Raw genomic sequence first — 27,247 nt, forward strand, 5'->3', positions numbered from 1 at the left:
CTCCCTGTGATGCTTGCAGGTGTGGCTGCGTCACGATGCTGAAGTCCCCGAACAAGGCGACGGCCGTGAAGCAGTGGGAGCAGCGGTGGATCAAGAATTGCCTCTGCGGTGGCCTGTGGCGGAAGATGCCTCTCAGCTACTCGTGACAGCGCCCCTGTGGGACAGGAAGGAGGACTGCACCGAGGGACTAAGGGCTAAGCCCTCCACCCTCTTGGGGCGCCACGAGAAGATGCTCCTGAGCCTGGTTGGAGACAAGCAGCAGCCAAGAGGGCGCAGGGGACCCATTTGCAGGCCATTCTCACCATAAGGGGGGGCACTTTGTTGATGACCCCTTTCACCATAGAGTGGCTAACTGGCCCATCTTGATCCTGCCCCTCGTTCTGAAAATGGCTGTTGTCTGATAACCGGCAATTCAGGGCTGAGTCAGCCTCTATCTGCCAATTTCTCCCCATTGTGGTCACCACAGCCCTTTGCTCCGATACGTGCTGACATGCCCGTGGCAGGGCTGGCCAAACTGGCACTCCCGATGTCCACACACTGCAATTCCCATGAGAATTGTAGTCCACGGACATCGGGAGCAGTACAGTTTGGCCACCCACACTCAGTGGGATTTCTCCCTCACCCAATTGATCTGAATGCACCCAAGCTCTCTATGCGGTTCCCATATGCTCCCTGTTCGGGGTTCCCCAAATATTCCTTGGGCATGATCCTCCCTGGCCCTGCAACGCTTCCAGTGGCTTCTTCAGCCATTGCAGGCACCACATGCTTCAAGCTCCCTCCTCATGTTTGTGTGTGGCCCCTGGGAAGCAGGATGCTGAAAGGAAAGTGGGCAGATTCTGTAGATTGGAGAAAGGGGCATGGGCTAGCAGAGGGGTAGCCAATTGTGGCTCTAAGCTCATGGGAATTGTAGTCCATGGACTCCTGGAGAGCCACCGTTGGGTCCTCCCTGTACTGCTGTAAAGTTGCTGGTTGCTTGTTTGTTTTTGTAAATTAACCTTTGAGTACAATCATTTCTAACAAATTCCCCAGGGAAAGCCCTCCTGTAAGTGGCATTTCAAGGAACACAGGGGGGAGTAGTTGGTGGGATATACCCACTCCGGCTGCAAGGTCCCCACCCAGTTGCCACTTCCAAGCACAACGGCAATCTATTCTATGGGTCCCCAAGGCCAGATCTTTTTGCAGCTGGCTAACCAGTCGAAGCTGGTAAAAGACACTCCGGCCTCCCCTGCCTCCCCTGCCCCCTGCGGGCCCATTCCTTCAAGCAAAGCTGAGCCCAATCCAGGCATTTGTGCCCCGTCTGAATCTTCAGAGAGGACGCTTGGAGCCGACATAATTCCCTGCAGCCATCTAGGCCAGTTCCCGTTCGTTTTGAAAATAGGAAACAGAACAGATGTCAGGTTTCTTCAGTCGCCAAGAAAACAGTCTTTGACTTGAAGCAAAAGACAGGTTTATTCTAGAGCAGGAGAGTTAACTCAAGCTGTGATGGAACTGGGGTTTAAGAAATCAAACACAGCACGTCTCTCTTTCTGCTCATCCACGAGGACCCAAATAACGAGGGAAGCTTCAAATGGAAAGCAAACCAGGTAGCTGCGAGATAACGGGAGCCCAAGGACAGGAGGGGGACGGGGGTGCAAATGGAGGCGGAAGGGAGAAAGCAGTAACTTTTTTAGCATCCATCTACTCATCTAGCAACAATAAGGAAGCATGGGTTGAAAGCACAGGCATTCTGAGCACAAAGAACATTCCAAATCCGTGTCCAGACAGTTGACAGAATTGAGAATCTCCAGGCGAGAACTGGAGAGTTCAGATCTCTTGCAGTCCAATGCATTAATGAGTCCTAACCTGATCTGCAACACAAAAGCACTTCTCCAAAGGAAGGCCAGGCAATTAACTCATCAGTTGGTTACTCTACAAAGGCCAGGAATGGTGGCCTTTAGACTTTAGGCAGAATAAAGGGTGGGTGGGTAGAATGATTCACATTGGAACCACAACAATATAACAGAACCAAACTGGTTCTGACAGCAGATCATAAAGCTCCAACTAATGTTGAAAAACTTGCAATCCTTATTTTTTAAAAAACAGGAAAGGAGCACAAAGAAGGCACAGGAGGGGAAGATTAGTGCCGAGAGGAAGGGCTTGCTTTTGGACGGCTGCTGAGAAGAGGCACCAGAGCTGGGCAGGAGATATTCTGGACTCACCCAAATAGGCCTCCTCAATGGCTTTTGCATTGACCTCATCCGTTTTCATGTGCGGTGGGTCATGAGACTGGACACAAGGACCCGTTTCTCAAAGCCAGAAGCCCAGACTGAGAGGGCTCAGGCCGGCCCCTGCCCCTCAGTGACTGGAGCCGAAGCAAGGGCTGTCCTGGTGAGTCCCGGGATGGGAGACTCAGGATGGGAGACTTCCCGCAGGAAGTCTGAGGCAGGCAATGGCCACTCCCTCTGTCCCTTTCTTTCTCTGAATCCTCAAATCTTCGTCTCCTTTTCTTTGGTTTCTTCCTTGGAGACCCAGTGCAAGCGTGAACCCCGGAGCCCAGGTTCCGGCCACAGATTACCTGCCAGTATGGTTGCCGCCTCCCGGTAGGGAGTTATGTTGCTCCTCAGGTAACTCACCGTCAGGGAGAGGATTTCTGGCATCCTGTTCTTGTATTTCCATAGCTGAAAGACAAAACAGGCAGGCAGGCAAGGTGAAGGAGCTTGTTTCCTTGGGCAGAAGCCACCCTCACCCTGTATCTATTGTGGCAGCCCACCATATGGCCGAAGCAAAAGGAAGATGTGCTCTCTAGAGATTTGACACCCCCCCCCTCGACCTAAACTTGTTGGGGGCTACAGGAATAATATTGACAGCAGCTCTTCCATCAAGGTCTTTCACGCCACCTACTCCCTGGTCCTTAATTAAACCTTAGCACCTGGAGATGCCAGGGATCGAACCTCAGACCATCCGCAGGCCAAGCAGATGCTCAGTTACTGACCTTCAGTTTCCTCCCTGCCCCTGGTGCCAGTGCAGTAGCTTTTTCTTGTTGAGCCTGACTCCAGTGTGACCCAGGTTCAAATCCTCCCCTCATTTTCTCCGGCTTTTTACTTCAAGACCCAGTACAAGTGCAACACCTGGAGCCCAGGTTCCAGCCACTGATTACCTATCCATTTTGCAGCTGTAGGGAATTTGCTCTTCAGAAATTGTACAGTCTGCCCAAGCATTTCCAGCAACTTGTTCTTATATTTCTGTAGCTTAAAGACAAAACAGGAAGACAGGCAAGATGAAGAAGCTCCCTTGTTTCCTTGGGCAGAAGCCAACCTCACCCTGTATCTGTTGATGCCTCTTTCAAGCATGTTACAACCTACAGACCAGCCTATGGTGGGTGCTCTATATTTGGAACCAAAAAGCAACAGGGGCCAAACCTTGGAGAGCCAGTGTGTTGGAGTGGTTAAGTAGGGTGGACTTTGATTTGGAGAACTGAATTTAACTCTCTGCTCCTTCACATGCAGCCTGCTGGATGACCTTGGGCCATGTACAGTTCTGTCAGAGCTCTCCCAGCCCCACCTGCCTCCTAAGATGCCTGTTGTGGGGAGAGGAAGGGAAGGTGGTTGTCAGCCACTTTCAAAGTGGGGTAAGAAAAACCTAAGCTGCTTTTTTGGGAAGCCACGGACTTTTAGGAAGTCATGATATTGGTTGCACATTGAAGGAGGCCTATCCCGGTCTGACTGGCAGCAGCTCTCCAGGGTCTCGGGCCGAGGTCCTTCACTTCACCTCCTGCCTGTTGCTTTTAGACTGAAGAGGGCCAGGATGGAACCTGAGACCTTTTGCATAAGCACTGAGTTATGGTTCCTCCCTCAAATTCTCTGCGGTTCCCCCCAAGCCCCTCTCCCCCTGAGAACTGCTGCTAAATCTGGGTCAATAACCCTGATGTTGACGGCCTGCGGGTCTTGACCCAGGCCCCAATTCTGTCTTGTGGGTTTTACTCACAAGATACTGGCAGAGGTTTCTGTAGAGGTTGTCGAGGCTGGTCCAATTCTCTATGTGAAAAAGACCAGCAGGAACACCTGTCCAGTTCTGAATGGTGCTGCACGTGGACAGGATGTTCTTTGAGACCAAGAGAATGAAAAGACAGACAACAGAGTCATCCAGGCCAGGATTAACAGCACCCCACAGGATGCGGCCTCAGCAAGGGCAGCTCAGAAGGGACAAAGCGGGAAGGATGCAAAGATGCTTTTACAGCCCTGCAGTGGAGGAATGGCTCTCTGGTCTCATAGCTCAGCAGGGGAGGGGGAACCAGTCAAGATCCGTCCAGCACCCGAAGCTAAAGAGGGTCAACCCCGGCTAGTCTGTGGACAGGAGACCACTGAGGAAATCCAGGGTTGCTACTAAACAAACTATATTTGTCTTTTAGAAGGACAAGAGTTGGTTCCATGACATGAAGGTGTCTCAAAGCAACTTACAGTCTCCTTCCCTTCCTCTCTCCACAACAGGCAGAGAGGAAGAAGCCATTCAGGGGCAGAGCTCCACACCCCCTCCCTCCTGGAACCTTAGAGACTCAAATTAGGCGCCAGAGATTTTCCTAAAGTTATTGTTCTATAAGAACTGCACTATCAGGACTATGACTAGCCCAGGTCACCCAGCTGGCTGCATGTGGAGGAGCGGGGGATCAAACCTGCTCCTCCAGATTAGAGGCCGCTGCTCTTGACCGCACCACCATGCTGGCTCTCAGCAGCCTCTGTCAAAGCACACAACTGCGCTGGGACAACCCCAAACCAACGGGCACCTCCTGGGCCTGGCCGGTACCTGGAAGGGGTCCAGAGTCTTCCAGGGTTACTTTGGGTTTCTTTCCCCCTGTGGGGTGCTGTTAATTTAAACTGTCCTAACAGGCAGCTGGGACAATGTGGTCGCCTCTCTCGCCATCTCAAGCAGCTGCAGACTCCTCTCCTTTTTCTTGCTCCTTGCTTTGCTGGCCTTGGGTTGGTGCTGTTCCAAATCAGGCAGGACAAGAGGTGGGGGTGGTGGCTTCGTCTGGGTTTCCGAGGTAGAGGAAGGCGCCGTCTTGTTCAGAGGGGGCAGGAGCTGGGATGGCCTCCAGCCAGTGAAGGGTTGCCGGCTGAGGCTGGGGCCTTCCCACTGATCCTTTTCCTACTCCAAACCACGTCTCCTGCCGAATGAACTCATCCTGCAACGGAGGAATTTAGGGATTAAGAGCGTAACCAAACACAGTCAAGGAGACATGGGAATTTACTCCATCATTTCCCTCTCATGCTTGGCCCTGTTGCTCCCCCTAGTGAAGTGGTTCTCAACCTTCCTAATGCTGCCATTCTTTCATACTGTTCCTCATGTTGTTGTGGTGACCCCCAACCATAAAATTATGCAAGGGTTCTTTCACAGAAATTAAACGGAAACTGACCAGTGGCATTGTTCATGATTGTTATATACATTATTTTTTTCTGGGGTTTCTCACTTCAGCTCTGCCCCTTGTCCCACCAGGCCCATCTCACTCCCACTGCTCCAGACAGGCAAACACTCTATCTTGATCTACCCCGCAGGGCTGTTGTGTGGATGAAATGGAAGAGGAGCAATGTCAGCCACTTTGGGACCCCCTTGGAGAGAAGGGCGGGGTACAAACTGAGTAACCATAACCAATGATTTGGAAGAACAGAAATTGAGTCAAGGGGCACCTTTAAGGCCAACGGAGACTGATTCAGCTTTTGCGTGCAGGCATTCTCTGTGGCAGAACCAGCCACCTGCTTGACAGATTATTATTATTATTATTATTATTATTATTATTATTATTATTATTATTATTATTTCAGTTTATTTCCCGCCACTCCCAAATGGCTCGTGGCGGGTTACAGTGTTTTAAAAACCCCATTGAAACTCCCATTAAAAGACTTTAAAATGTCACAACATGGCGGCACAATAATAAGATCCCCTTCCTAAAAAAGGGGGGGTGGAGGAGAAGGAGGTCAACGATGTTCAAGAAGAAGCCCGGAGGAGAGCAGTCGATGTACCCCGGCAGCCCCAGCCTCAACCATAGACCTGGCGGAAGAGCTCCGTCTTGCAGGCCCTGCGGAATGTTGAAAGGTCCTGCAGGGCCCGCAGCTCTCCCGGGAGCTCATTCCACCAGGTGGGGGCCAGGACCGAGAAGGCCCTGGCTCTGGTCGAGGCTAGGCGCGCTTCCCTAGGGCCGTGAACGACCAGAAGATTCTCACTCGCAGAGTGCAGAGCCCTGCGGGGGGCATAGGGCACAAGGCACATACCACAAGGTATGTGGGTCCCAGCCCGCGTAAAGCCTTGAAGGTTAGAACCAGAACCTTGAACCAGATCCAGCCTCTGCACAGGCTGGATGTGGGCCCTCCAAGGTGTGCCGGTGAGGACCCTCGCAGCTGTGTTTTGTACTAGCTGGAGTTTCCGGACCAGAGACGGGTAGGCCCGTGTAGAGCGAGTTACAGAAATCTAATCTGGAGGTGACCGTTGCATGGATCGCAGTGGCCAGGTGTTTGGGGGACAGGTAGGGCTCCAGTAGCCGAGCTTGGCGAAGATGGAAAAATGCCTGGCCGGCTACTTTCCTGACCTGCGCCTCCATAGTCAGGGAGGCATCAATGGTCACACCCAAGTTTCTGGCCTGGGACACGATGGTAAGATGCGCCCCTGCCAGGGTGGATAAATGTGCTTCCTGTTCCCGCCCCCTACTTTCCAGCCACAGGACCTCCTTCTTGGAGGGGTTGAGTTTCAGGCGACTCTGCTCAAACCATTCTGTCACTGCTTCCAAACATCTGGCGAATGGTTCCGGGGGAGAGCCTGGGTGGCCGTCCATGAGGAGATAGAGCTGGATGTCGTCAGCGTACTGATGGCAACCCAACCCAAAACTCCGTACCAGCTGGGCCAGAGGGCGCATGAAGATGTTAAATAGTGTGGGGGAGAGAACCGCACCCTGTGGGACCCCACAAGGGAGTCCATAAGGGCGCGAGAGCTCATCCCCCACTGCAACCCTCTGGGTCTGGCTCTGGAGGAAGGAGCGTATCCAGCGCAAGGCTGTACCCCGTATCCCCGTACCGGCAAGGCGGTGGCCCAATATCTCATGGTCCACGATGTCGAAAGCCGCCGACAGATCCAGAAGGACCAGCATGGCTGACCCGCCTCTATCCAGCTGGCGACGGAGATCATCCAGCAGGGCGACCAACACCGTCTCCACCCCGTGGCCAGGGCGGAAGCCAGACTGATATGGATCGAGTGCCGAAGTTTCACCCAAGAAAGCTCGGAGCTGGTCCGCAGCAGCCCTTTCCACCATCTTGCCCAGGAACGTTAGGTGCGACACCGGGCGGTAGTTGGCAGGGTCCTGCGGGTCCAGCGTTGATTTTTTCAGGAGAGGGCGAACCACCGCCTCCTTCAGCCGCTCGGGGAATTCCCCGGAACTCAGGGAAAGGTTGATAATATCCCTGAGTTGGCCTCCTATCCCCTCTCCGCTCCCCTTGAGAAGCCAAGAGGGACAGGGATCAAGGGGGCAGGTGGTCGCCCTGACCGACCCCAGCAACTTGTCCACTTCGGAAGAAGAGAGCCGTCTGAAGCCATCAAACCTCGCTGCCAAAGACGGCCAACAGGTCTCCAGTTCGTTTACTGTATTAATTGTGATGGGAAGGTCACGGCGAAGCGACAAGACTTTATCCGCAAAAAAGATCGCTAATGCCTCGCAGCCAAGTGCCAATTGACTAATATTTTGGCGCCCCTGAAGGGCGGTAAGGGATCTAACTACCCTAAATAATTGGGCCGGGCGAGAGCTTGCGGACACGATTTCCGTTGCGAAGAACTCTCGCTTTGCCACTTTCACCGCCATCTCATACGCCCTCCTAAGCGTGCGATAAGATGTTCTTGCAGCTTCGTCGCGAGTCTTCCGCCACACTCGCTCCAGTCGTCTCACTTCCCTTTTCTTCTCCCGGAGCACCCCCGTGTACCAGGGGGCCCGTTTGAGTCGAGGGCAGAGAGGACGCTTAGGGGCGATCTCGTCTATGGCGGCCGTCAGGCGGGACTGCCAGTCCTCCACCAAGGCCGCAAGTGAGTCGCCTGGAGGCATCGGGTCCCACAGAGCATTCCGGAATCCAATTGGATCCATGAGTCTCCACGGGCGGGCAAAAGTGCGCCCTCCGCCCAACTGGGGAGGGGGTGGCATCCCAAGCCGGGCCTGCAGGGCATAGTGGTCTGACCATGGCACAGCCATGCCAATCCTGTGGGCCCTGTTCCATCCCTCCACCCTGTCTTTTCTGCTCTGCCACTGCCACCACTCACTGACTTGGCCTGGGGCAAGCAGGGCCTTCTCTCTGGAGAGGACATCATGGAGAGACTCCCCCTCCCAGGAGGTCTGGAGCCTAAATACCCACAAGCTCCTCCCCCTCCCCCTCCCCCTCCTCCTTGGGCCATGTGACCCTCTCCCTTCCCTGAGCCTCCTGGGAAGTGGAGGCAATCACAGCCTTTCCACCCCCTAGCAGCCATTTTAACCTGCAGGCCCAGGGCACCATCCACCTTCGGGCCTCATTTTAACACATCTCCCCCCTCCTAGATTCTGCGTGGAGGAATCAATGGTAGATCCGGAGCAGAATCCCCAAAGCAACTGATTGCAGGCCAACCCATACACCTAACTCACTAGTACAATTCTCTAACTCATAAACTCTAAACAAGTCAGCAGCAAAATACACACAGGTAGCATGCAAATGTCCCATTTTCTACCCACACTCTTGTTCGGCGGTCCAAGTCTTTCCTGGACAGGAAATCAGCCACTAGGTTGGCCCGTCCAGGAATGTGCTCTGTTGTCATATCAAATTCCTGGATCTTCCAAGACCAGCATTGCAACTTGGAATTGCTGTTCTTCACGTTTTGTAACTACTGAAGAGAGGAATGATCTGTCAGCGGTGTGAACTCCTGGCCCCAAACATATGGCCTCAGTTTGTTTACAGCCCACACAATGGCCAGACGCTCTTTCTGCACCGACAACAAGTTCTTTCCCCTGGGATTGAGCTTTCTGCTGAGGTAGGCAATGGGGTGCTTGGTCCTCTTGGTCCTTGCAGGCTCCGTTCTAAAAATGTCCTCAGGCTTCCTTAGTTCTTCCTGGAGTCCTGCCCTCTCCTGGGGTGTTGAACTGGTTGGCCATTCCACCTCCTCCCATCTGTCTGGTCCAGCAAAGTGGGCTCTTACATCCAGTGGGCCCTCCTCTGGACCTTCTCCTTCCACATTCCTGCTAATGACCGATAACACTTCCTCTCTTTCACAGAAAGGTTTTAGCATGTTAATGTGTACCACCTTAGCGCGATTTCCTGACCTCCCTGTATCAACCACACAGGTAACGCTGTCTACCTTATCCACTACTAGGTGGGGCCCATCCCATGCAGCCTTTAATTTATCAGCCTGAAGGGGCAAAAACACCATAACCTTTCCCCCAATATCATAGGTTCTGGACCTGGCGTTTTTATCATGCCAGTTACTTTGGTTAGTTTGAGCTTTAGCAACGTGCTCCCCTCATCATTTCTTTCAACCCTGAAAGAAAGAACATAGTCCACCACTGATTGCTTAGTCTCGGAGACTTTCTCCTCCCAGTTCTCTTTGACTTAATCCAGGGGACCTCGAACCTTTCTCCCAAACATAAGCAACCAATTTGTCCCAGCGGCCATAAGAATCTTTAATGCTAAAACTTTATCCCAGTTGTTTTATGGTATTCCAATTTGGGCAAAGGCTTTCAATAGGAAGATAGAAGGGATTCAGGGAACCTTCTTTTGCCAAATTCTTGGTGCTCCCATGTGTGTACCCTATAGTGTGCTGTGTGCTGAGCTTGGTCAACATTTTTTAGAAACCAAGGCTTGGCTGATAATTTTTAAATTTTGGCTTAAAATACTTTTCAGAGTGGAGTCGCATAGCTTACTTTTTTACTTAAAGATGGACCCACAATGCAGCTCATGGTTTCTCAGTATTGAAGCAAAAATTGTAGAACTAGGATTTTCAACAGACTTTTTTCTTATGTTTAATGAGTCTGAATTTTTTAAATTTTTGAAACAAAGATTAGTGTCGGCCGAACAGTCCATAATGTTTCCAGCACAACCCTATGTATGTTCTCCTGCTGCTCTGGGGATTCGATTAAATCGAGGGGAAATTGTTAATTATTTTTATAATCTTACTAGTCCAGCCTTTCGTAGAGTTTTCATGCTCGCAAGAATGAGTTGTCTTCCCTCAAGCGTCCTTGCAGGAAGATACCAGCATGTCCCAAGGAGGGAAAGATTGTGTCCGTGTTCTGCGAACTGTCCCGATTCAACCTCACATATTATTTTAGATTGTGAACTTCATGTGAGTCTTCGCAGAAAACTTCTGGATCCTCTACTTTGTCCCAGAGGTCTAGTAAATGATGAAGCTACACTCCAGTTTCTGCTTAACGATCTTTCTGCAGAGACCACATTGCGTGTAGCTGAATTTTTAATGGCTGTTTATCAAACTAGAATTAAGATGTTTTAATCAGTTGATTTTACTGTATTATAGTCTATAATATTAGCTTATTTTACTCTATTATAATTTTACCCTGCTTGGCTGTACTTGCCTCTTATTGTTATGCCAATAAAGGTTATATATATATATATATATATATATATATATATATATATATATAACATAAGCTCAAAGGGGGAAAACCCGGTTGATTCCTGGGGAACCTCCCTATAAGCAAACAGCAATTGAGGTAACTTCTCATCCTAATTCTGTGGATGAGCTTTTACATACGCTTTTAACATTCCCTTCAGTGTTCCATTAAACCTTTCAGTTAACCCATTAGTCTGGGGGTGGTATGCTAGGGTCTTCAAGTGACTCACTCCACAACATCACAGATTTTTCATTAACTTGGCTAGGAAGTTTTGGCCATGATCTGGGTACCTGGTTGCATGGTTACCAGGGTCAAGATGTACCTCTTCCCTCTCTGGGTTGGCTTAGGGAAGGGTCCCACAATGTTGACACCTGCACTATGGAAGGCCTCCCCTATAATCAGAAGGGATTGGAGCGGGTGCTTTGGATTTACAGCCCCCCTTCCCCACTCGATGACAGGTCAGGCAAGTCCTACAGTATTCCCTTACATTCTGGGTTCGGTGTAAATTCTCAACATAGATTTGGGGTTAAAGTAGGTATGGTTCAGGGTGGGTCGTTTTAGGGTTAAGTGGAAGTGTTAGAGCTGGGGGAGACACAGGGATGTAGTTAGGAATGACCTATGGATGTATAAATATTTTTCTCATGAGTTTACATGTAAAAATTATGAAAAAAAACAGGGATCTTCATTGGTGTAAATTCTCAAATTTAGGGTTAGGGTTAGGGTAGGTATGTTTCAGGGTGGGCAGTTTTTGTGTTTAGTGGAAGTGTAGGGGAAGGGATTTGGTTGGGAATGACCCTAGGATGTATAGATATTTTTTCATGATTTTACAGGGGAAAATTGTGTTAAAAAATAGGGATGTTCATAAGTATAATTTCTCAACTTAGTTTTAGGGTTATGGTAGGTATGGTTCAGGGTGAGTAGTTTTGGGGTTTAGTGCAAGCGTTAGGGCAGGGGAAGACACAGAGATGTATAAATATTTTCCCCATTATTTTACATGTAAAAATTTTGTAAACAAATAAGGATTTTCATAGGTGTAATCTCTCAATTTAGGGTTACGGTAGGTATGGTTCACGGTGGGTGGTTTTTGGGTTTATTGGAAGTGTTAGGGCAGGGGAAGAGGTAGGGATGTGGTTGTACATAGCCGTGGGATGTCTAAGTATTTTCCCCATTATTTTACAAGTAAAATTATGTAAAAAATAGGGATTTTCATAGGTGTAAATTCCCAATTTAGGGTTAGAGTTAGGGTAGGTATTGTTCAGGCTGGATAGTTCTTGGGTATAGTAGAGGTGTTAGGTTTGGGGAAGACACAAGAATGCGGTTGGGAACCTACACAGGAAGTATACACATTTTTCTCATTTTTTTACATGTAATAATAGTTTTAAAAATAGGGATTATCATCTGGTTAAGTTCTCAATTTAAGGTTAGGTTTACGGAGGGTATGGTTCATGGTGGGTAGTTTTTGGGTTTAGTGAAATTGTTAGGTCTGGGAAAGACATAAGTATGTGGGTGGGAATGATCATAGAATATATAGAGAGTTTTCTCATGATATTGTAAGGAAAAATTATGTTAAAAATAGGGATTTTCATAGGTGAAATTTCTCAACGTAGGATTAGGGTTATAGTGGGATGTAAAAATATTTTTTCTCATTATTTTTTACATGAAAAATTATGTAAAAATAGGAATTTTCATAGGTGTAAATTCTCAACTCAGGGTGAGGTAGGTATGGTTCAGGGTGGGTAGTTTTTCTGTTTAGTAGAAGTGTTAGGTTTGGAGAAGACACAGGGATGGGGTTGGGAATGTCCACGGGATGTATAAATATTTTTTCTTATTTTTTTACATGAAAGCACAATTTTTTAAAAATAGGGATTTTCATCTGGTAAAGTTTTCAATTTAGTGTTAAGGTTAGGATAGGTATGGTTCAGGATGAGTAGTTTTTGTGTTTATTGAAATTTTTAGGTCTGGGGAAGACATTAGGATTTAGTTGGGATTGTATAGATATTTTTATCATGATTTTACGAAACATTATGTTAAAAAATAGGGTGTAATTTCACAATTTAGTGTTAGGGTTACAGTAGGTATGGGAGCCCCAGTTGCTGCGCGTGACTGCCGGGGGCTCCCTTGCCTAGCGCCCGCTGTATTTTTATTACAGCGGGCTTGATTACTAGTGATTCTATAATTGTAATTCCTTAGCTGCAAAAGTGACAAAATGCACAAGCATTTGGTGGCCATGATGAAGCAAGTGTTGCCTTAGAAGGAGATAGAAAGGAGTCTGGTTGTTTTGTTAGTCATCAGTTGTCTGCTGCTGGAAATTTTAATTCAAACTACATTTCATCTGGCCCCTGAGGATTTTATGGGATTTTAATAGCGCTGTAATCCCACCTGGGTCTGCTGGGAGAGGACGGAATAAACATTTCAACAATAAATGAATAAATAACGATGAGCTTTGAGCGGGTGGCAACCTGTCCGTGGTTTTAAGATTCCCCAGCATGCACCTTACCCATTTTGCTAATGGTGAGGTAGTGGAGGGGGTACATAGCTTTCAGGCCTGCAGTCCGATCTCTTTCATGCTGTCCATGCCCCCAACACCGCCACCAGCTGGCCAAGCAAGGACAATTCCTGCGAGACCTGAAAGGTGGGAGGGGGCCCCCAAGAAACCTGCCGTGCTTTCCTTCTGCAGGGCCCACGGCTGCCTCACTGGCCCAGAGAGAAGACCCCCCCTCCCACTCCCCCCTCAAAGGCACACGCCTAGACTCTTAAGCACCATGTGTAAGCATAACTGTTGTAGATGCACCTGAAACACTAACAGCATTGATGGCAGGGGAGGAGATTTTATGAGACACTGCTCCTTTCTTCAGATATCTCACAAAACTAGAGGGGGTCCATCTAGTCCAGCATCCTGCCTCACGCAGGGGCCAGCCAGTTCCTCTGGAGGTCAACAACAGGGCAGAGAGGCCGGGGCCTCCAGAAAAACACCAGCCCTGCTGAATCAGACTAGCGGCCCATCTAGTCCAGCCTCCCGTCTCACACAATGGCCTGCCAGTTCCTGTGCAACAGAGCACAGAGGCCGAGGCCTTTCCCTGATATTCTCTCAGAATGTGGATTTCCCCCCCAGTCACCATGGCTAGTCGCCATTTTTCGACTTCTCCTTCATGAAGGTATCTCATCCCCTTTGAAAGCTGTTGATTCCCGTGGCCATCAAGACATCCTCTGGCAGCCAATTCCGTATTTTAATCACGCTCTGTGTCAAGTAGTGCTTCTTTTTGTCTCCCCTGAACCCAGTGCCCATTGGCATCACTGGCTTTCCTGGAGTTCTAGCATTTTGAACTAGAACTAGAACTAGAACCCCCATCCCAGCGTTAGAACCGCTCTTTGAACTACACAGCCCTGGGGCAAATGGCTGCTTTGGAGGGAGGACACTTTGGTATTCCCTGCAAACCCTCCCCCCCCCCAGCCCTCCAATCTCCAGGATCTTTCTGAAGCTGCAGCTGGCAACAGTACGGTCTTGACTGCTTGCTGCCTTCCATCGCTGCAGTATGGCAGGAAGTGCGGGGTGAGGCTGATGCCAAGAGACCCATACTCCTCCACGTCCATGTGCCGGAACATACACCAGAGCGTCTTGATCTTTCATGAACTTCCTGTCCAGATCGAAGGCAAAGCTCATCATCAGACGGAGGCGGGCCTCCAGAGACTCGTCCCGAAGGGAGGAAATGAGGGATGAGACCAGGTTGCCACAGAGAGTGTGGGACATGCACAGACATTTTTTCCTGGGTTACTTGAGCAGGCACATAGCCTGTGCCACCAAATAGTAGCAGGACTCATTCAAAAGGCAGGTTTTGCCACTGAGTTTTCCCTTCTGACAGAACATTCCTCCTCGTGGTCCAAAGAGAGTCCTCGTGACCAAGGGAGGGATGCAGCTGATGGTGAGCTCAGAGAGACCTCCTTTCAATAAGCTGGCGGGAATTCTTCCTCCCAGGAAAGGTTGTCCATTTCCAGGTTGGGAGATTCCTGGAGCTTTGGGGAGGGCACTTGGTTAGGGAAGAGCTTGGACAGCCAAAAACAAGGACCGAGGCCTTCATAAAAACCTAAGAAGAGCCCTGCTGGGTCAGACCAGTGGCCCATCTAGCCCAGCATCCTGCCTCACACAGTCCCCCTGGAGGGCCAAGAACAGGGCAGAGAGGGCGAGGCATCGGAAGAGCCCTGCTGGATCATCTATCACACCATCCGGTCTCACACAGGGGCCAACCAGTTCTTCAGGATGACCAGCAACAGGGTGTAGAGCCTGAGGCCTTCCCCTAAGATTATCTCCTGGCTGTGGGATTCAGAGGTTGACTGCCTCTGGATGTGGAGGTTCCCCTCAGTCCCCATGGCTAGCAGCCAGTGAGAGACTTCTTCTCCGTTCATCTGTCTAATCCCCTTTTCAAGCTGTCTATTCCTTGGCCATCATGACCTCCTCTGGCAGCAAATTCCTCCTTTTCATCTATCTGCGCAAAGGAGTCTTTCCCAAATCCGTTCCTTCCCAGGCTCCACCTCCCAGAGCTCCAGGCTCTTCCCAATCCAGAGCTGGCCATCCTATGGAATCGCTACCCGCGGGGATGCTCTTACTTCCAGGGGGTGTTGCAGCTGGTGTCCCAAGCCTCGAATGCTGAAGACTCCAGTCTCCACTCTCGGAGGATGTCCAGGATGTCCTGCTTCACAAACATCCACCAGATTTCTCCGTGGAACAGGAGCTGAGACACAAAATACCCATCGTGAGCGAGGCCAAACAGGACCACCTCTCCACCGCTGCTCAGGCTACAGAGAGAGATTGATTATGTCACATAATTTACGTGGGTTACTTGGATGAGATAACTGCCCCTCCAGGATACTGGCTCGAGGCACTTAACATTAGATAACAACATGAAAGCACGACTCATCCTTATCCATTGTTGTTCCTCTATATATTTCTGAAACAGCCTAGGGGGTGGGACATGTCTGGCTGTCCAAGTTGGAATAGGGCCAATCAGGGTGCAGCCAGCTTTGTCCTGATTGGCCCTGTCCCTGCGGCTCCTGCCCTCCGTCCCTGGACTCTAGCCTCTTTGCTCTCGGACGCCTCAGTGCCTGGAGCCAGCAGCAGGTAAGGGGAGAGGCCCTGGGCAAAGGGTCGTGGTGGAGGGCTTGCTAACGAGGACCTCCCGGCCTGCTAGGCTGGGCCTGCTGACAAGGGCCTCCCGGCCTGCTGCCTGCCTGCTGAGCTCTGTATTAGTCCTGCTAACGAGATGCCCAGCCCCTGCCCTCCCCACTTGATCCGCTGCGAGCTGCAGCCCAAAGCCACCTTCAGCTGCCTGGCCAGGGGCCAGGGGAGGGGGCCCTTTCAAGGCCCATTCTTAGGAACGGGGTTTTAAGCTAGTTAAAACAATAATTCAAATGATAAAATGCACAGGATTCTGAGATTACTTATAAATCTTATGACGTTGCATTTTGTATCTGTGCTGCTTGGGGGAAGACAATAGCGAGGGGACAGACATCCTCTGGCAGCGAATTCCAAATTGGAATCATTCTCTGCAAAAAGGAGTATTTCCTTTCAAATATATACTTTTTTGTTGTTATTTTATAGAGATACTAGGGGCAAAGCCCATTCTACCCAGGAAAACAATGGGTGCTAGAGCTTGGCGGTGGGAAGAGGAAGGGGGGGGGGAGTTTTCCAGTCTGTAAGGACATGAGATTGAATATGTGTGTTGGAGGGTGGGGGGATTGTGGTGGTGTGGTGAGAAATGAGGCCATGGGTGTGCAGAGATGGGTGTCAAGAACCTGTGGTTTGGAATGTTCGTTGAGTGTGTGAGAATTGTGGCATTGTGGTGACAGATGAGCTTTCTAGAGCCATGTCCTCAGATATGTGAAGGGGAAATCAGACTGGAGACTCTTCGTAGGGGGAGATTACCTGGCAACCAATTCCGATCAATTCTGCGTTCAATGTCATTTTCCTTCTTCTGTGAATTAGGCCACAGACATCAACATCTCCCCCAACATATGGAGTAGTCACAGTACACAGGTGTCCACCCTGTTCCTCCTATCTCCATTTATTTTTACTGTAGATAAAATGTTATGTGCCCATGTGCTGCTTTCATGGTTGCTCCTTAGAAGAAGAAGAGCTGGATTTTTATACCCTGCTGTTTACTTCCCAAGGGAGTCTCAAAGTGGTTTACAAACACCTTTTCCCTTCGTCTCCCCACAATAGACAACCTGTGAGGGATGTGAGAAGTCTGAGAGAACTGGGAATGGCTCACAGTCACCCAGCAGGCCTCAGGTGTCCCAAAGCAGTTTCCAGTTGCCTTCCCTTCCTCTCCCCATAGCAGACTTCCCATGAGGGCCTCACTGGAAATACAGCAACCCTAAGGGGAAGTCTCTCTGTGCACAGCAGTCTTTACCTTAGTCAGATTTATGCACACCTAGGTAGTGTAGAATTCCACAATATGAACCTCCACCAATCTGGCAACCAAACCTCCTCTCTGCAATGTTTTCTTGACCTGAAATAGGTCAAGGGGTGCTAGGTGGCTGAGGGGGCACTTTTGAGGCCCCACTTCCAGACTTCAAGGAATATGTTCAGACCAGGGACAGCCAACCTCCAGGTGGGACCTGGAGATCTCCTGATATTGCTGCTCATCTCCAGACTATAAAGATCAGCTCTCCAGGCTGTGGAGCATTGTATCCCACTGACATTTAAGGATGCCAGCCTTCAGGTGGGGTCTGAGAATCCCCTGGAAGTACAACTCATTTCCATGCAGTTAGGCTGAAGGGAAAGCTCTCCGCTCACATGCAACCCTTCCAAAGGGATTGGTTGGTGATGCCTGCCCTTCTGAAGCCTGAGGCCTACTCCTGGCAACTGCAGGCCCTGTTTTTGTCCACAAGGCCACGTTGTTGCCTAATAAAAATGGATCCCCTAGTTCCCCCCAAAGTCTCAGGGCCATTTCCCACGGCTTAAAAATAGCACAATGGTTGCTGATTGAAAACGCTACTAATTTGGCATAACGCACGACGTCGTAAACAATCTGCAACAATCCTGAAACCGACCTGCAAAAAGCGCTTCGTTGTAGCGCTTTTAGGGGAATCCAGAAAAGTGGATTCACCCTCCGGATAGCGATACACTCCTGCAACCAATCTGCAACAGTAGCGCTAAAGACCTGTGCGTTACCATTGTTGCGGGTTCTTCAAAGTCCCTCCTCCCGAGCCTGTCCTCCAAACTTCCGGCGAACTGTTCGCCATTTTTTTTTTCTCCGAGCGAGCGGGGATCTACGAGGCAACGGGACAGCGACTGGCTTTCAAGCACGATCACTTTCGGAAATTCTGCCCGGACACCACAAGAGTTTTTCACAAGCACAGTGGCACACACCGTCACGTTCCCAAAATTTGCCCAAAGCTTAAAACCCCGTCTACCATCGGCCAGTCCTAGCGGAGTCAACGTACAGGGAGCATTTTAAAAAATTTTCCTCTGAGCGTGCCAACGAACGTTCGCCGCTCGCAGTCTCCTGCTTAGCTTAGAGGGGTTCAATAGACATGATTCGAGGTGATATAATGAGGGGCGGCTTATGTGTAGTGGGTCTTTGTGTGGTTCCCGGTGCGTGGTTGTGCTTGGGTGCGGACAACCCCTTCCATTGGCGGCTAGACCTCCGGCAAGCGGAGTCGCCGTCCCCCGTTCATTTTAAAAAATTTTCCTCTGAGCGTGCCAACGAACGTTCGCCGCTCGCAGTCTCCTGCTGAGCTTAGAGGGGTTCAATACACATGATTCGAGGTGATATCATGAGGGGCGGTTTATGTGTAGTGGGTCTTTGTGTGGTTCCCGGTGCGTGGTTGTGCTTGGGTGCGGACAACCCCTTCCATTGGCGGCTAGACCTCCGGCAAGCGGAGTCGCCGTCCCCCGTTCATTTTAAAAAACATTCCTCTGAGCGTGCCAACGAACGTACGCCAGTAACATGTCATGTTTGGTTGATTTATGCTGTAGCTGGTTGTCGTGGTTCGGTCCTTGGTGGCTGGGGAACCGGACCGAACCCCGCCATCAGAGGCGCCCGCGATCACGGAGGTAGGGCATGGTGATCATAGGCAAGCCGGCAGCTGGGCGCCCCACCCGATCGTTGAGGTGGCAATGGCCGCTAAAGAACCTCAATGTCCCCCTCCACCTTTTGACAAGGGCCCGGAGATGGCCCTTTGTTCCAGGAAAATGGGCCATCAGGAACCCCGGAAAACCTCGCATATGTGCATGAGTCATGATTGTATCAGCATGTTCCCTCCGCAAGTACTGGGTGGGGCAATACAGCCTAAGGAGGTGGGTTTTGTATAAAAGGGAGCTTCCACCTGGAGTTCGGTGGAAGCTCTTACTCCATACCAGCGGACTCCACGTTGCTGAAATAAAGCTTGTTCCTGTTGTATCGTTCACCAGGCCTGGCGTGACGTTTTCTTCAAAGGGGCACCCTGTTTTTTTCAGTTAGCAAGCGGGTCCCCGACATCGTAAGAGCTTCCCACCGAACTCCAGGGTCGGCATCGCATCCGAGCGCTTATCGGGACGGATCCAGAGATGGCGTTTTCAAGCAACGGGGCGGTCTCGACCCCCACGAACCCCGGGAACATGAGTTTAATGTCCCCGGGAGATTTCCTCCGAAAATCGGGGGGCCAGGAGCAGCTGTCCGGGACCCCGAGACCCTCGGCAGCGGCGGCCAAGGGAAGGCGCCGGGCCATGGGGTTCCCAAGCACGGCGGGGAGCGCGCCGAGGTCTGGGGGGTTGGCCCCAACCTGGGACACCCAGCTGAGGCAGGCGCTTCGCCCGGTAGGACCTGAGGAATCCCTAGAGGACCTGCGGCGGGCCATGGCGGACTTGGCCAGGCGCTTGCAGGCAGCTGAAGCCCGTGAGCAAGCTCGGGCCGGGCCCGGAGGGACTGGTAATACAACAGCGGAGGGGATCGCGTCGAGTGAGGACGTCTCCAGCGACGAGGACGAGCCCGGCACTGGTGAGCGGGCCCCGGACCCCGACCCGGAGCAGTTTTCAGTCCCGAGTAGGCGAGACGGCCAGCGGAGAGGCGAGACAGCAGAGGATCTCGGGGGAGCGGGTGAGCCGACGGGGCGGCGAGAGCCGGACCAACGCAGGAGCGACGTGCAAGGCAGGGAGCGGCACGGCGTCGTTGGGCAAGTTGGTAGCCGGTGGAGCGGAGCAGGACGAGACGGCGGACGCCGAGAATCCCGGATCCGGAGGGGGTCGGACTACTCTCCAAAACGTTCCCCCCCAGAGCTTAAGGCGCGTTTCGACGGGACGCCGGACGACCTCCCGCAGTTCCTCCTCCACGCGCTGACGCATGCCCGGAGGTATGGAGACCGGTATGAGGACTCCGAGGACTTGGTCTGGGGGGTGGCCTCGTGTCTCCAGGGCAAGGCGGGTCAGTGGTACCTAGGGTTGGCCGAGCGCGGCGACCCGGCAACTCGGGACCTGCAGGACTTCGTGGTCGCGCTCCGCCGACGATTCCAGGACCCCCAGGCTGAGGACAAGGCAAAGAGTCGGATCAAGGGACTTCGACAGGGTACTAGGGGGGTTATGGACTATATAGACATTTTCCGGAGGGAAGCAGGCAAGGTGTTCTCCTGGAACGAGGAGACCCAAATCGAGTACTTCCGGGAGGGCCTTAACCCGAAGCTCAGGGAATGGGCCGTGATCAAGGGGACGGAAGAAGATCTGTCTACACTGGAGGGGTGGTGTTTTGTGGTCGCCAAGCTGGAAGCCAGCCTGGGTTGGGCCGCCGCACCCCCCCGGGAGGCCAAAGGCGGGTCAGCCGAGGCGCCGAGACCGGGCCCCGACAACTCTCGCCCCAAACGACCCCCGAACCCCGAGCGGGAAAGGAGACGCCGGGAAGGTCTGTGCCTGAAATGCGGGGGGTCAGGACATTTCGCAGCAGCGTGCCAACGGCAAGGGGGGGAGGACCGCGGGCTCTCCCAGGGGGGAGGTGCGACACGCCCCCAGCAGGCACGCCGGGCGGAGGACCTCCGCAACGAACCGGGAAGCGCCCAGGCGACGGGAAACGGCCAGGACCTGCTGTAGACGGCGCCGGGCAGCAGGTCCCGCGGTGCGAGGGAAAACCCCTACAGCATGAGGCGCGACCTCCGAACGTGGTAATTTTAGAGCTCCGGAACCCGGAGAACGGACTAAGTTGGGTGGGGGAGGCTCTTTTGGACTCTGGATGCGACCACAGCATGGTCCACCCCCAGATAGCCCGGGCTTTGGGGCTACCGAAGCGCATTCGGAAGGTTCCCCTGGTTTTCGTCCAGATGGACGGCAGCCCGATTCAGGGGGGACCTTTCGGGGAGGAGGTGGGTCCTATCGCCATCCACATAGGGGACCACCAAGAGCTGCGGTGGCTGATCCAGGTCCCCGTAGCGGGATATCGGGCGGTGTTGGGCCTGGATTGGCTGAAGGAACACAACCCCGTGGTGGACTGGCGGGCGGGGACCCTGAAGTTCGACTTGACGGTGGGTGCACGGCATCGGGTCCCCCACGAGAATTCCAGCCACAAGAGGACGGCGGCGCGTCCCAGGGGAGCGGCGGCGGCGCAGCAGGAGATACCAGAGCCCGAGGTCCCGCCAGAGTACCGAGACCTCGCAGCCGTTTTCAGCGAGCGGGAAGCGGACGAGCTACCCCCACACCGCCGCACGGACTGCGCTATCAACATCCCAGAGGGGGCGGTACTACCCAAAGGGCGCATCTACAAGATGAGTGAGGGTGAGCTCAAGGACCTCCGGGAGTTTTTGGGTAAAAATCTGGCCCGAGGTTTCATCCGGCCCGCTTCCAGTCCCATGGGAGCTCCAGTCTTGTTCGTCCGGAAAAAGGATGGGTCCCGACGGCTGTGCCAGGACTACCGGGGCCTCAACGCCATCGCAGCGGGGAACGCTTACCCCCTCCCGCTGATCCCGGATTTGCTGGCCCGGCTGGGCAAAGGGACTCTGTTCACTAAGCTGGACCTAAGGGAGGCGTACTACCGGGTACGCATCCGGGAGGGGGATGAGTGGAAAACAGCGTTTAACTGTCAATTGGGACAATTCGAATTTAAAGTGATGCCGTTCGGTTTAAGCGGGGCACCTGGGGTTTTCATGAGTCTAATTAATGAGGTGTTGCAGGACCTTCTGTTTCAGGGGGTGGTTGTTTATTTGGATGACGTCCTGATCTACAGCCAAGATCCCCAAGAGCACGTGACCCTGGTGAGGGAGGTGTTAAAGCGCCTGCTGGCAAACCACCTATACGTGAAGCTGGCTAAGTGCGAATTCCACCGTCCCTCCCTGGACTATTTGGGCTACCGCATCTCAGCCCAGGGCATAGCTATGGACCCCGAGAAGGTGCAGGCGGTGCTGGCCTGGGAAAGGCCCCGCACCCGGAAACAGCTACAAAGCTTCCTGGGGTTTGCTAACTTTTTTAGAGGCTTCATCCCCAGATACTCCTCCGTAGTGGCTCCCCTCACGGACTTGCTAGGTACCAAGGGGAGAGGTCCTCGCGCCACGCGGCCCAGCGCAGCGCTCGGCTGGAATGAGAAATCGGAGGCAGCGTTCCTGGCCCTCAAGCAAGCTTTCGCGTCTGAGCCCACGCTACTGCACGTCGACCCAACCCAGCCGATGGTGGTACAAGTCGACGCCAGCGACGCAGCAGCCGGGGCGGTTCTCCTGCAGCGAGACAAGGCGGGACAGCTGAGGCCGGCGGCCTACCTCTCACGAAAATTCGCCGAAACGGAGCGGAACTGGTCTACCTGGGAGAAGGAGGCGTTTGCGATTAAGTTCGCCCTCACCGAATGGCGGCATTGGCTGGAGGAAACAGAGGAGCCGTTCGAGGTCTGGACAGATCACAAGAATCTGGAGGCGCTCCGGCAACCGCGATCCCTGAACGCCAAACAGATGAGGTGGGCGGAGTTCTTTTCGCGGTACAATTTCAAGCTTGGTCACATCCCCGGCAAAGAGAATTTCCTCGCGGACGCCCTCTCCCGTCTGCCGCATTATGGGGAGGGGTACGCTCCCTGCACCAGGTCCGTGTTTGGTGAGGAGCAGCTGGGACGGGGGGTCGTCACTAGGCGTCGGGCCAGGGAGGAATGGGAGCCCGACCCGGCGACCGCCCCGCTCCGAGACCGCCTAGTGGCAGCCTACGGGACAGACGAGGAGCTGGCTGAGCTCCGGGACTCTTTGATTTTGGACTCCGGTCTCTGGCGGAGGGGGGAGGCTGTCTACGTCCCGGAAGGGCTACGACGGGAAGCCCTCAGCCTCTGCCACGATGCTAAGACCGCCGGGCACTTCGGTTTCGTAAAATCCTGGAAGTTGACCCGGCGGCGGTTTTGGTGGCCCAGTCTGCGGCGGGACACAAAAGCTTACGTCAGTGGTTGTCCTGTCTGCCTGACCTGCAAGCCGGGGGTTGGCAAGCCGAAAGGTCTGCTGCACCCGCTCGAGGTCCCGACCCGGCCGTGGTCAGTGATCTCCATGGACTTTATAACAGACTTGCCTCCCAGCAAGGGGAAAACGGTGATCTGGGTGGTGGTAGATCTATTTTCCAAACAGGCCCATTTCATTCCTTGCGCCAGTGTCCCCAGTGCTTCACAGTTGGCTCGGATGTTCCTGGATCACGTGTTCCGACTGCACGGGCTGCCGGACAAGGTGATTTCCGATCGGGGCTCACAATTCGTGTCCCGGTTTTGGCAAGCTTTCCTGCGCCTGTTAGACATCGAGCAAGGGCTGAGCTCCGCTTACCACCCCCAGACGGACGGGCAGACCGAGCGGGTTAATCAAGTACTGGAGCAGTACTTGCGGTGTTTCGGTTCCTATCATCAAGACACCTGGGTGCCCCTGCTCCCCCTGGCCGAGTTCGCGTACAACAACGCAGACCACAGCAGCACGGAGATGTCGCCTTTTGCCGTCGTCTACGGGACAGACCTGAGACACTTCCCGGAGCTTGGAGAGGTCCCCGCCCGGGAATCGGCCGACCTTCGCGAGTGGGGGAAGCGTGCCGGGAGCTGCTGGAAGTCACTGCAGGAGCAGCTCCACAAAGTCAAGGCAGCGCAGAAAGAGGACGCCGACCGGAAGAGACGACCAGCTGAAGAGATCCGACCGGGGGATCGAGTTTACCTTTCCACCCGGAACCTACGGTTGAATTTGCCCAGCAAGAAGCTAGGCCCTCGGTTTTTGGGGCCTTTCGAGGTCTTGGCCCCGATCAACGAAGTTTCGGTCAAGCTCAAGCTCCCCAAGAACCTCCGGCACATCCATCCCGTCTTTCACGTGAGCCTTCTAAAAAAAACTCCGGACGGTGACGTTTGGCACCCCGTGTTTTCCCCGCCAGCGCCCGAGGTCCTGCCGGGGGGGGAGCACCACGAGGTGGCGGATATCCTGGACTCTAGACTCCACAGGGGGAAGTTGCAGTACCTCGTGGAATGGAAGGACTTCGCTTTGGGGGACCGGGAATGGGTCTGGGCAGCGGACGTCCTTGCGCCCCGACTCACTGAACGTTTCCACAAGCGGTATCCTGGCCGTCCCAGGGGGTTGGAGAATGGACCTTTGGGGGGGCAGAATGTCGTGGTTCGGTCCTTGGTGGCTGGGGAACCGGACCGAACCCCGCCATCAGAGGCGCCCGCGATCACGGAGGTAGGGCATGGTGATCATAGGCAAGCCGGCAGCTGGGCGCCCCACCCGATCGTTGAGGTGGCAATGGCCGCTAAAGAACCTCAATGTCCCCCTCCACCTTTTGACAAGGGCCCGGAGATGGCCCTTTGTTCCAGGAAAATGGGCCATCAGGAACCCCGGAAAACCTCGCATATGTGCATGAGTCATGATTGTATCAGCATGTTCCCTCCGCAAGTACTGGGTGGGGCAATACAGCCTAAGGAGGTGGGTTTTGTATAAAAGGGAGCTTCCACCTGGAGTTCGGTGGAAGCTCTTACTCCATACCAGCGGACTCCACGTTGCTGAAATAAAGCTTGTTCCTGTTGTATCGTTCACCAGGCCTGGCGTGACGTTTTCTTCAAAGGGGCACCCTGTTTTTTTCAGTTAGCAAGCGGGTCCCCGACACTGGTGAATATTATTGGGGAACTACAGAGTACTGCTGCACTTGCTCTCGGTTGAACACCGGCATGCGTTTGTGTAATGGCGGACATTTTCCTAAAATGGCTCCCGCTGCATGTTCAAACTGCTCTTCTCGCGTGTAAACGAATCAGCGCATGCGAGAAGTCAAACAACAAGGGCGCCAATCTGGCCATTAGGAGCAGATCCTGTTCCCGCGCAAGGAGTTTTGAACGTGACATGTGACCTAATGTGGCCAATGTGCGTGTCCCCTGCTGCCCTCCACCAATCAGGAGCCGGCTAGTCCCTTTGTCTTTGTGTGCGGGAAGGTATATGATCCGTTGCACCCTGCACCTCGCACCACCATTTTGCTCAGCTACTAGCGAAGGCACCATGGAATCTTCCTCGCAAGCGTCGTCCGTCCCTGCAACCGGCCGTGGACCAACTTGGAGGGACGCGGAGATCAGGGACCTGCTCGCGATTTTCTCGGAAGAGAAAATCCAGGACGCCTTCCAGTCCTCGCACAGGAATAGGGAGGTCTTCGAGCAAGTGGCCATCAAGATGCGTGCCCTGGGCCACAACAGGACCGGCCTTGAATGCCGGTCCAAAACCAAAACACTGAGGGCGGAGTACATGCGTGCCGTGAATCATAATAAGGGTTCCGGCAACGAAAAGGTGACCTGCCCCTACTTTGAGGAGCAGCGCCCGCTGTACGGAGACGGGGAAGGAGCCGGCAGGCCGAAGCGCGTCGGGAGGAGCCTTAAGGTGGTTCGGAAGCCGGCTGCCCCGGTCGAGGAACCACCCGCTGAGGAGGATCCCGGCGAGGGCACCTCATCCAGCTTTCGGCCTCCACCCCCCGTCCAGCAACGAGCCGCGGAATCGGTAACGCTGGACCTGATCGCCATCGCTCCTGGGGAGCCAGAGGAGGCTCCTGAGCAAACGCCCCTTGCCTCCGGTAAGTAATTTTCTTTTTATTTTATATTTCATTTTGAGCAAATGTGTGTTCTGACGTTTGGGCATCGTTTTCTCGTGTGTTCGTTGCAACGCATAAGATTGTAGGCTGTGGAGTGCTTGCTATGGTTACTATTTGAAACGGTTTTAATTTTATAATTTAATTTTAATTTTTAAAAGATTTTATAAGATGGTAGGCTGTGGAGTGCTTGCTATGGTTAGTATTTGAAACGGTTTTAATTTTATAATTTAATTTTAATTTTTAAAAGATTTTATAAGATGGTAGGCTGTGGAGTGCTTGCTGTGGTTAGTATTTGAAACGGTCATGTTTAACCAACAGCCCCAAAATATTTGCTGCATGCCTCGCCCATAGGCCTTCTGCAGTACTTTGGCTCACTACTTTGGGAGCTTGCTTTGTGGTTCATGGTGTATGCTTGCTCATTTTTCACTATTTTCTGCTCTTGTCCACAGAGACACAGTTGCCAGGGACGGGGCCCCTCGAGTCTCCAGCAGCACCTGACGTGGATAGTGATTCGGGGGCATCAACTAACATTGGTAAGTATTAGTAACAATAGGGGGGGGCTGTTTTAACTGCTTTGTGCTTTTCTGTTTGTGCAGGGCAGCAGCACTGCTAAGAGAAAGAAGAGAGTCCCTCTGCGTTGCTGGTGTAGGCTTTGAAGCTGGCTTTGCCACCCTTTGGTCCTAGATCTGTTTTTTTTCCTTTTTTTGCAGATTTCATACCCGGAACACAGGAGGAGGAACAGCCTGGGGTGCTTGGACCTCCTGCCCGGTGCAGGCGGATACAGATTCAAGATGGTGAGCGTGCATGACCTGTTCCTTTCGAGCCATAGCTGCAGGACAATGTCGCTAGGCACTAACCATGGGCTCCCTTTTAATTGTTGAGAGTCCTGCTGTGAAAGTAGGCAAAAGTAAAAGCACACCATGGGCAAACAAACAATAACCATGTGCTCCCCGGGGATTGTTTAAATTCTTGGCAGGAAAACACGGGGACAAAAAAGAACACCATGGGCACCATGGTGTGTTTTGACTTTATTGATGGTACTAACAGTTTTGTTTCTCATTTTTTGCCAACAGAGGTTCTTTCAGATGAGGAGGAGGAACCACCCCTGGCTCCAGGCAGCCCACCACCTAGAGGTGCGCTCCCAGCAGAGGAGAGGCTTACGAGGGAACGCGGCAGGCTGAGGCGCGTCTCCGTCTTGACAAGCGTGGGAGAGAGGCTCCTTGAGCACTGCCAGGAGGAGTCACGGCGTGCCGCGGCCGCTGACCAAGCCATGCTCACACTCATTGCCAAGGAGGGGAGAAAATTGAGGGCAATCCTTAGGGAGACAAACCAAATCCTACGCGAAGGCGTGGAGGAGGTGCGACTGATAAGGAGACTGATGGAGAGGGCGGTAGCGGTCATGGAAAGGGCCTACCCTCCACAAATCACCGCCAACCCCCCCCCCACCCACACCAACACCACCACTTCCAGCACCCACCCCACCGACTCCCTCTCAGAATGCCTCCACCCAAACAAGAAGGAGGACTATTCTCGGAAAGAGAAAAATAAAACCAGCGGACAAGTACTCCCCCTCCTAGTTCGGCCCAGTTTTTCTATTTAATGTTATCTGTGTTTTGTTGTTTGTTGAATAAAGTTTATATTTTTGA

General features: G+C 52.7%; 2 protein-coding genes across 4 annotated transcripts in view; both read left to right on the forward strand.

The window, feature by feature from the left end:
• The window catches only part of MED16 (mediator complex subunit 16), a 35,279-nt gene extending 29,877 nt beyond the window's left edge, over window positions 1-5,402 (forward strand). For 2 of the 3 annotated variants that reach the window (XM_077331669.1, XM_077331670.1), the window contains exon 15: window positions 20-5,402. In XM_077331669.1, coding sequence (XP_077187784.1) covers window positions 20-146 — 127 coding nt within the window. In that variant the 3' untranslated portion in view covers window positions 147-5,402. The remainder of the gene's footprint in view (window positions 1-19) is intronic. The other variant, XR_013229906.1, reaches the window with a different exon arrangement.
• On the forward strand, window positions 2,563-27,247 carry LOC143834706 (uncharacterized). The gene is made up of 5 exons (XM_077331385.1): window positions 2,563-2,579; window positions 3,266-3,354; window positions 26,051-26,134; window positions 26,312-26,395; window positions 26,675-27,247. The coding sequence occupies exons 1-5, from the start codon at window positions 2,563-2,565 to the stop codon at window positions 27,199-27,201; spliced, it is 801 nt and encodes a 266-aa protein (XP_077187500.1). The 3' UTR covers window positions 27,202-27,247.

Source organism: Paroedura picta, chromosome 4 (assembly GCF_049243985.1).
Source record: "Paroedura picta isolate Pp20150507F chromosome 4, Ppicta_v3.0, whole genome shotgun sequence".
Classification (NCBI taxonomy): domain Eukaryota; kingdom Metazoa; phylum Chordata; class Lepidosauria; order Squamata; family Gekkonidae; genus Paroedura; species Paroedura picta.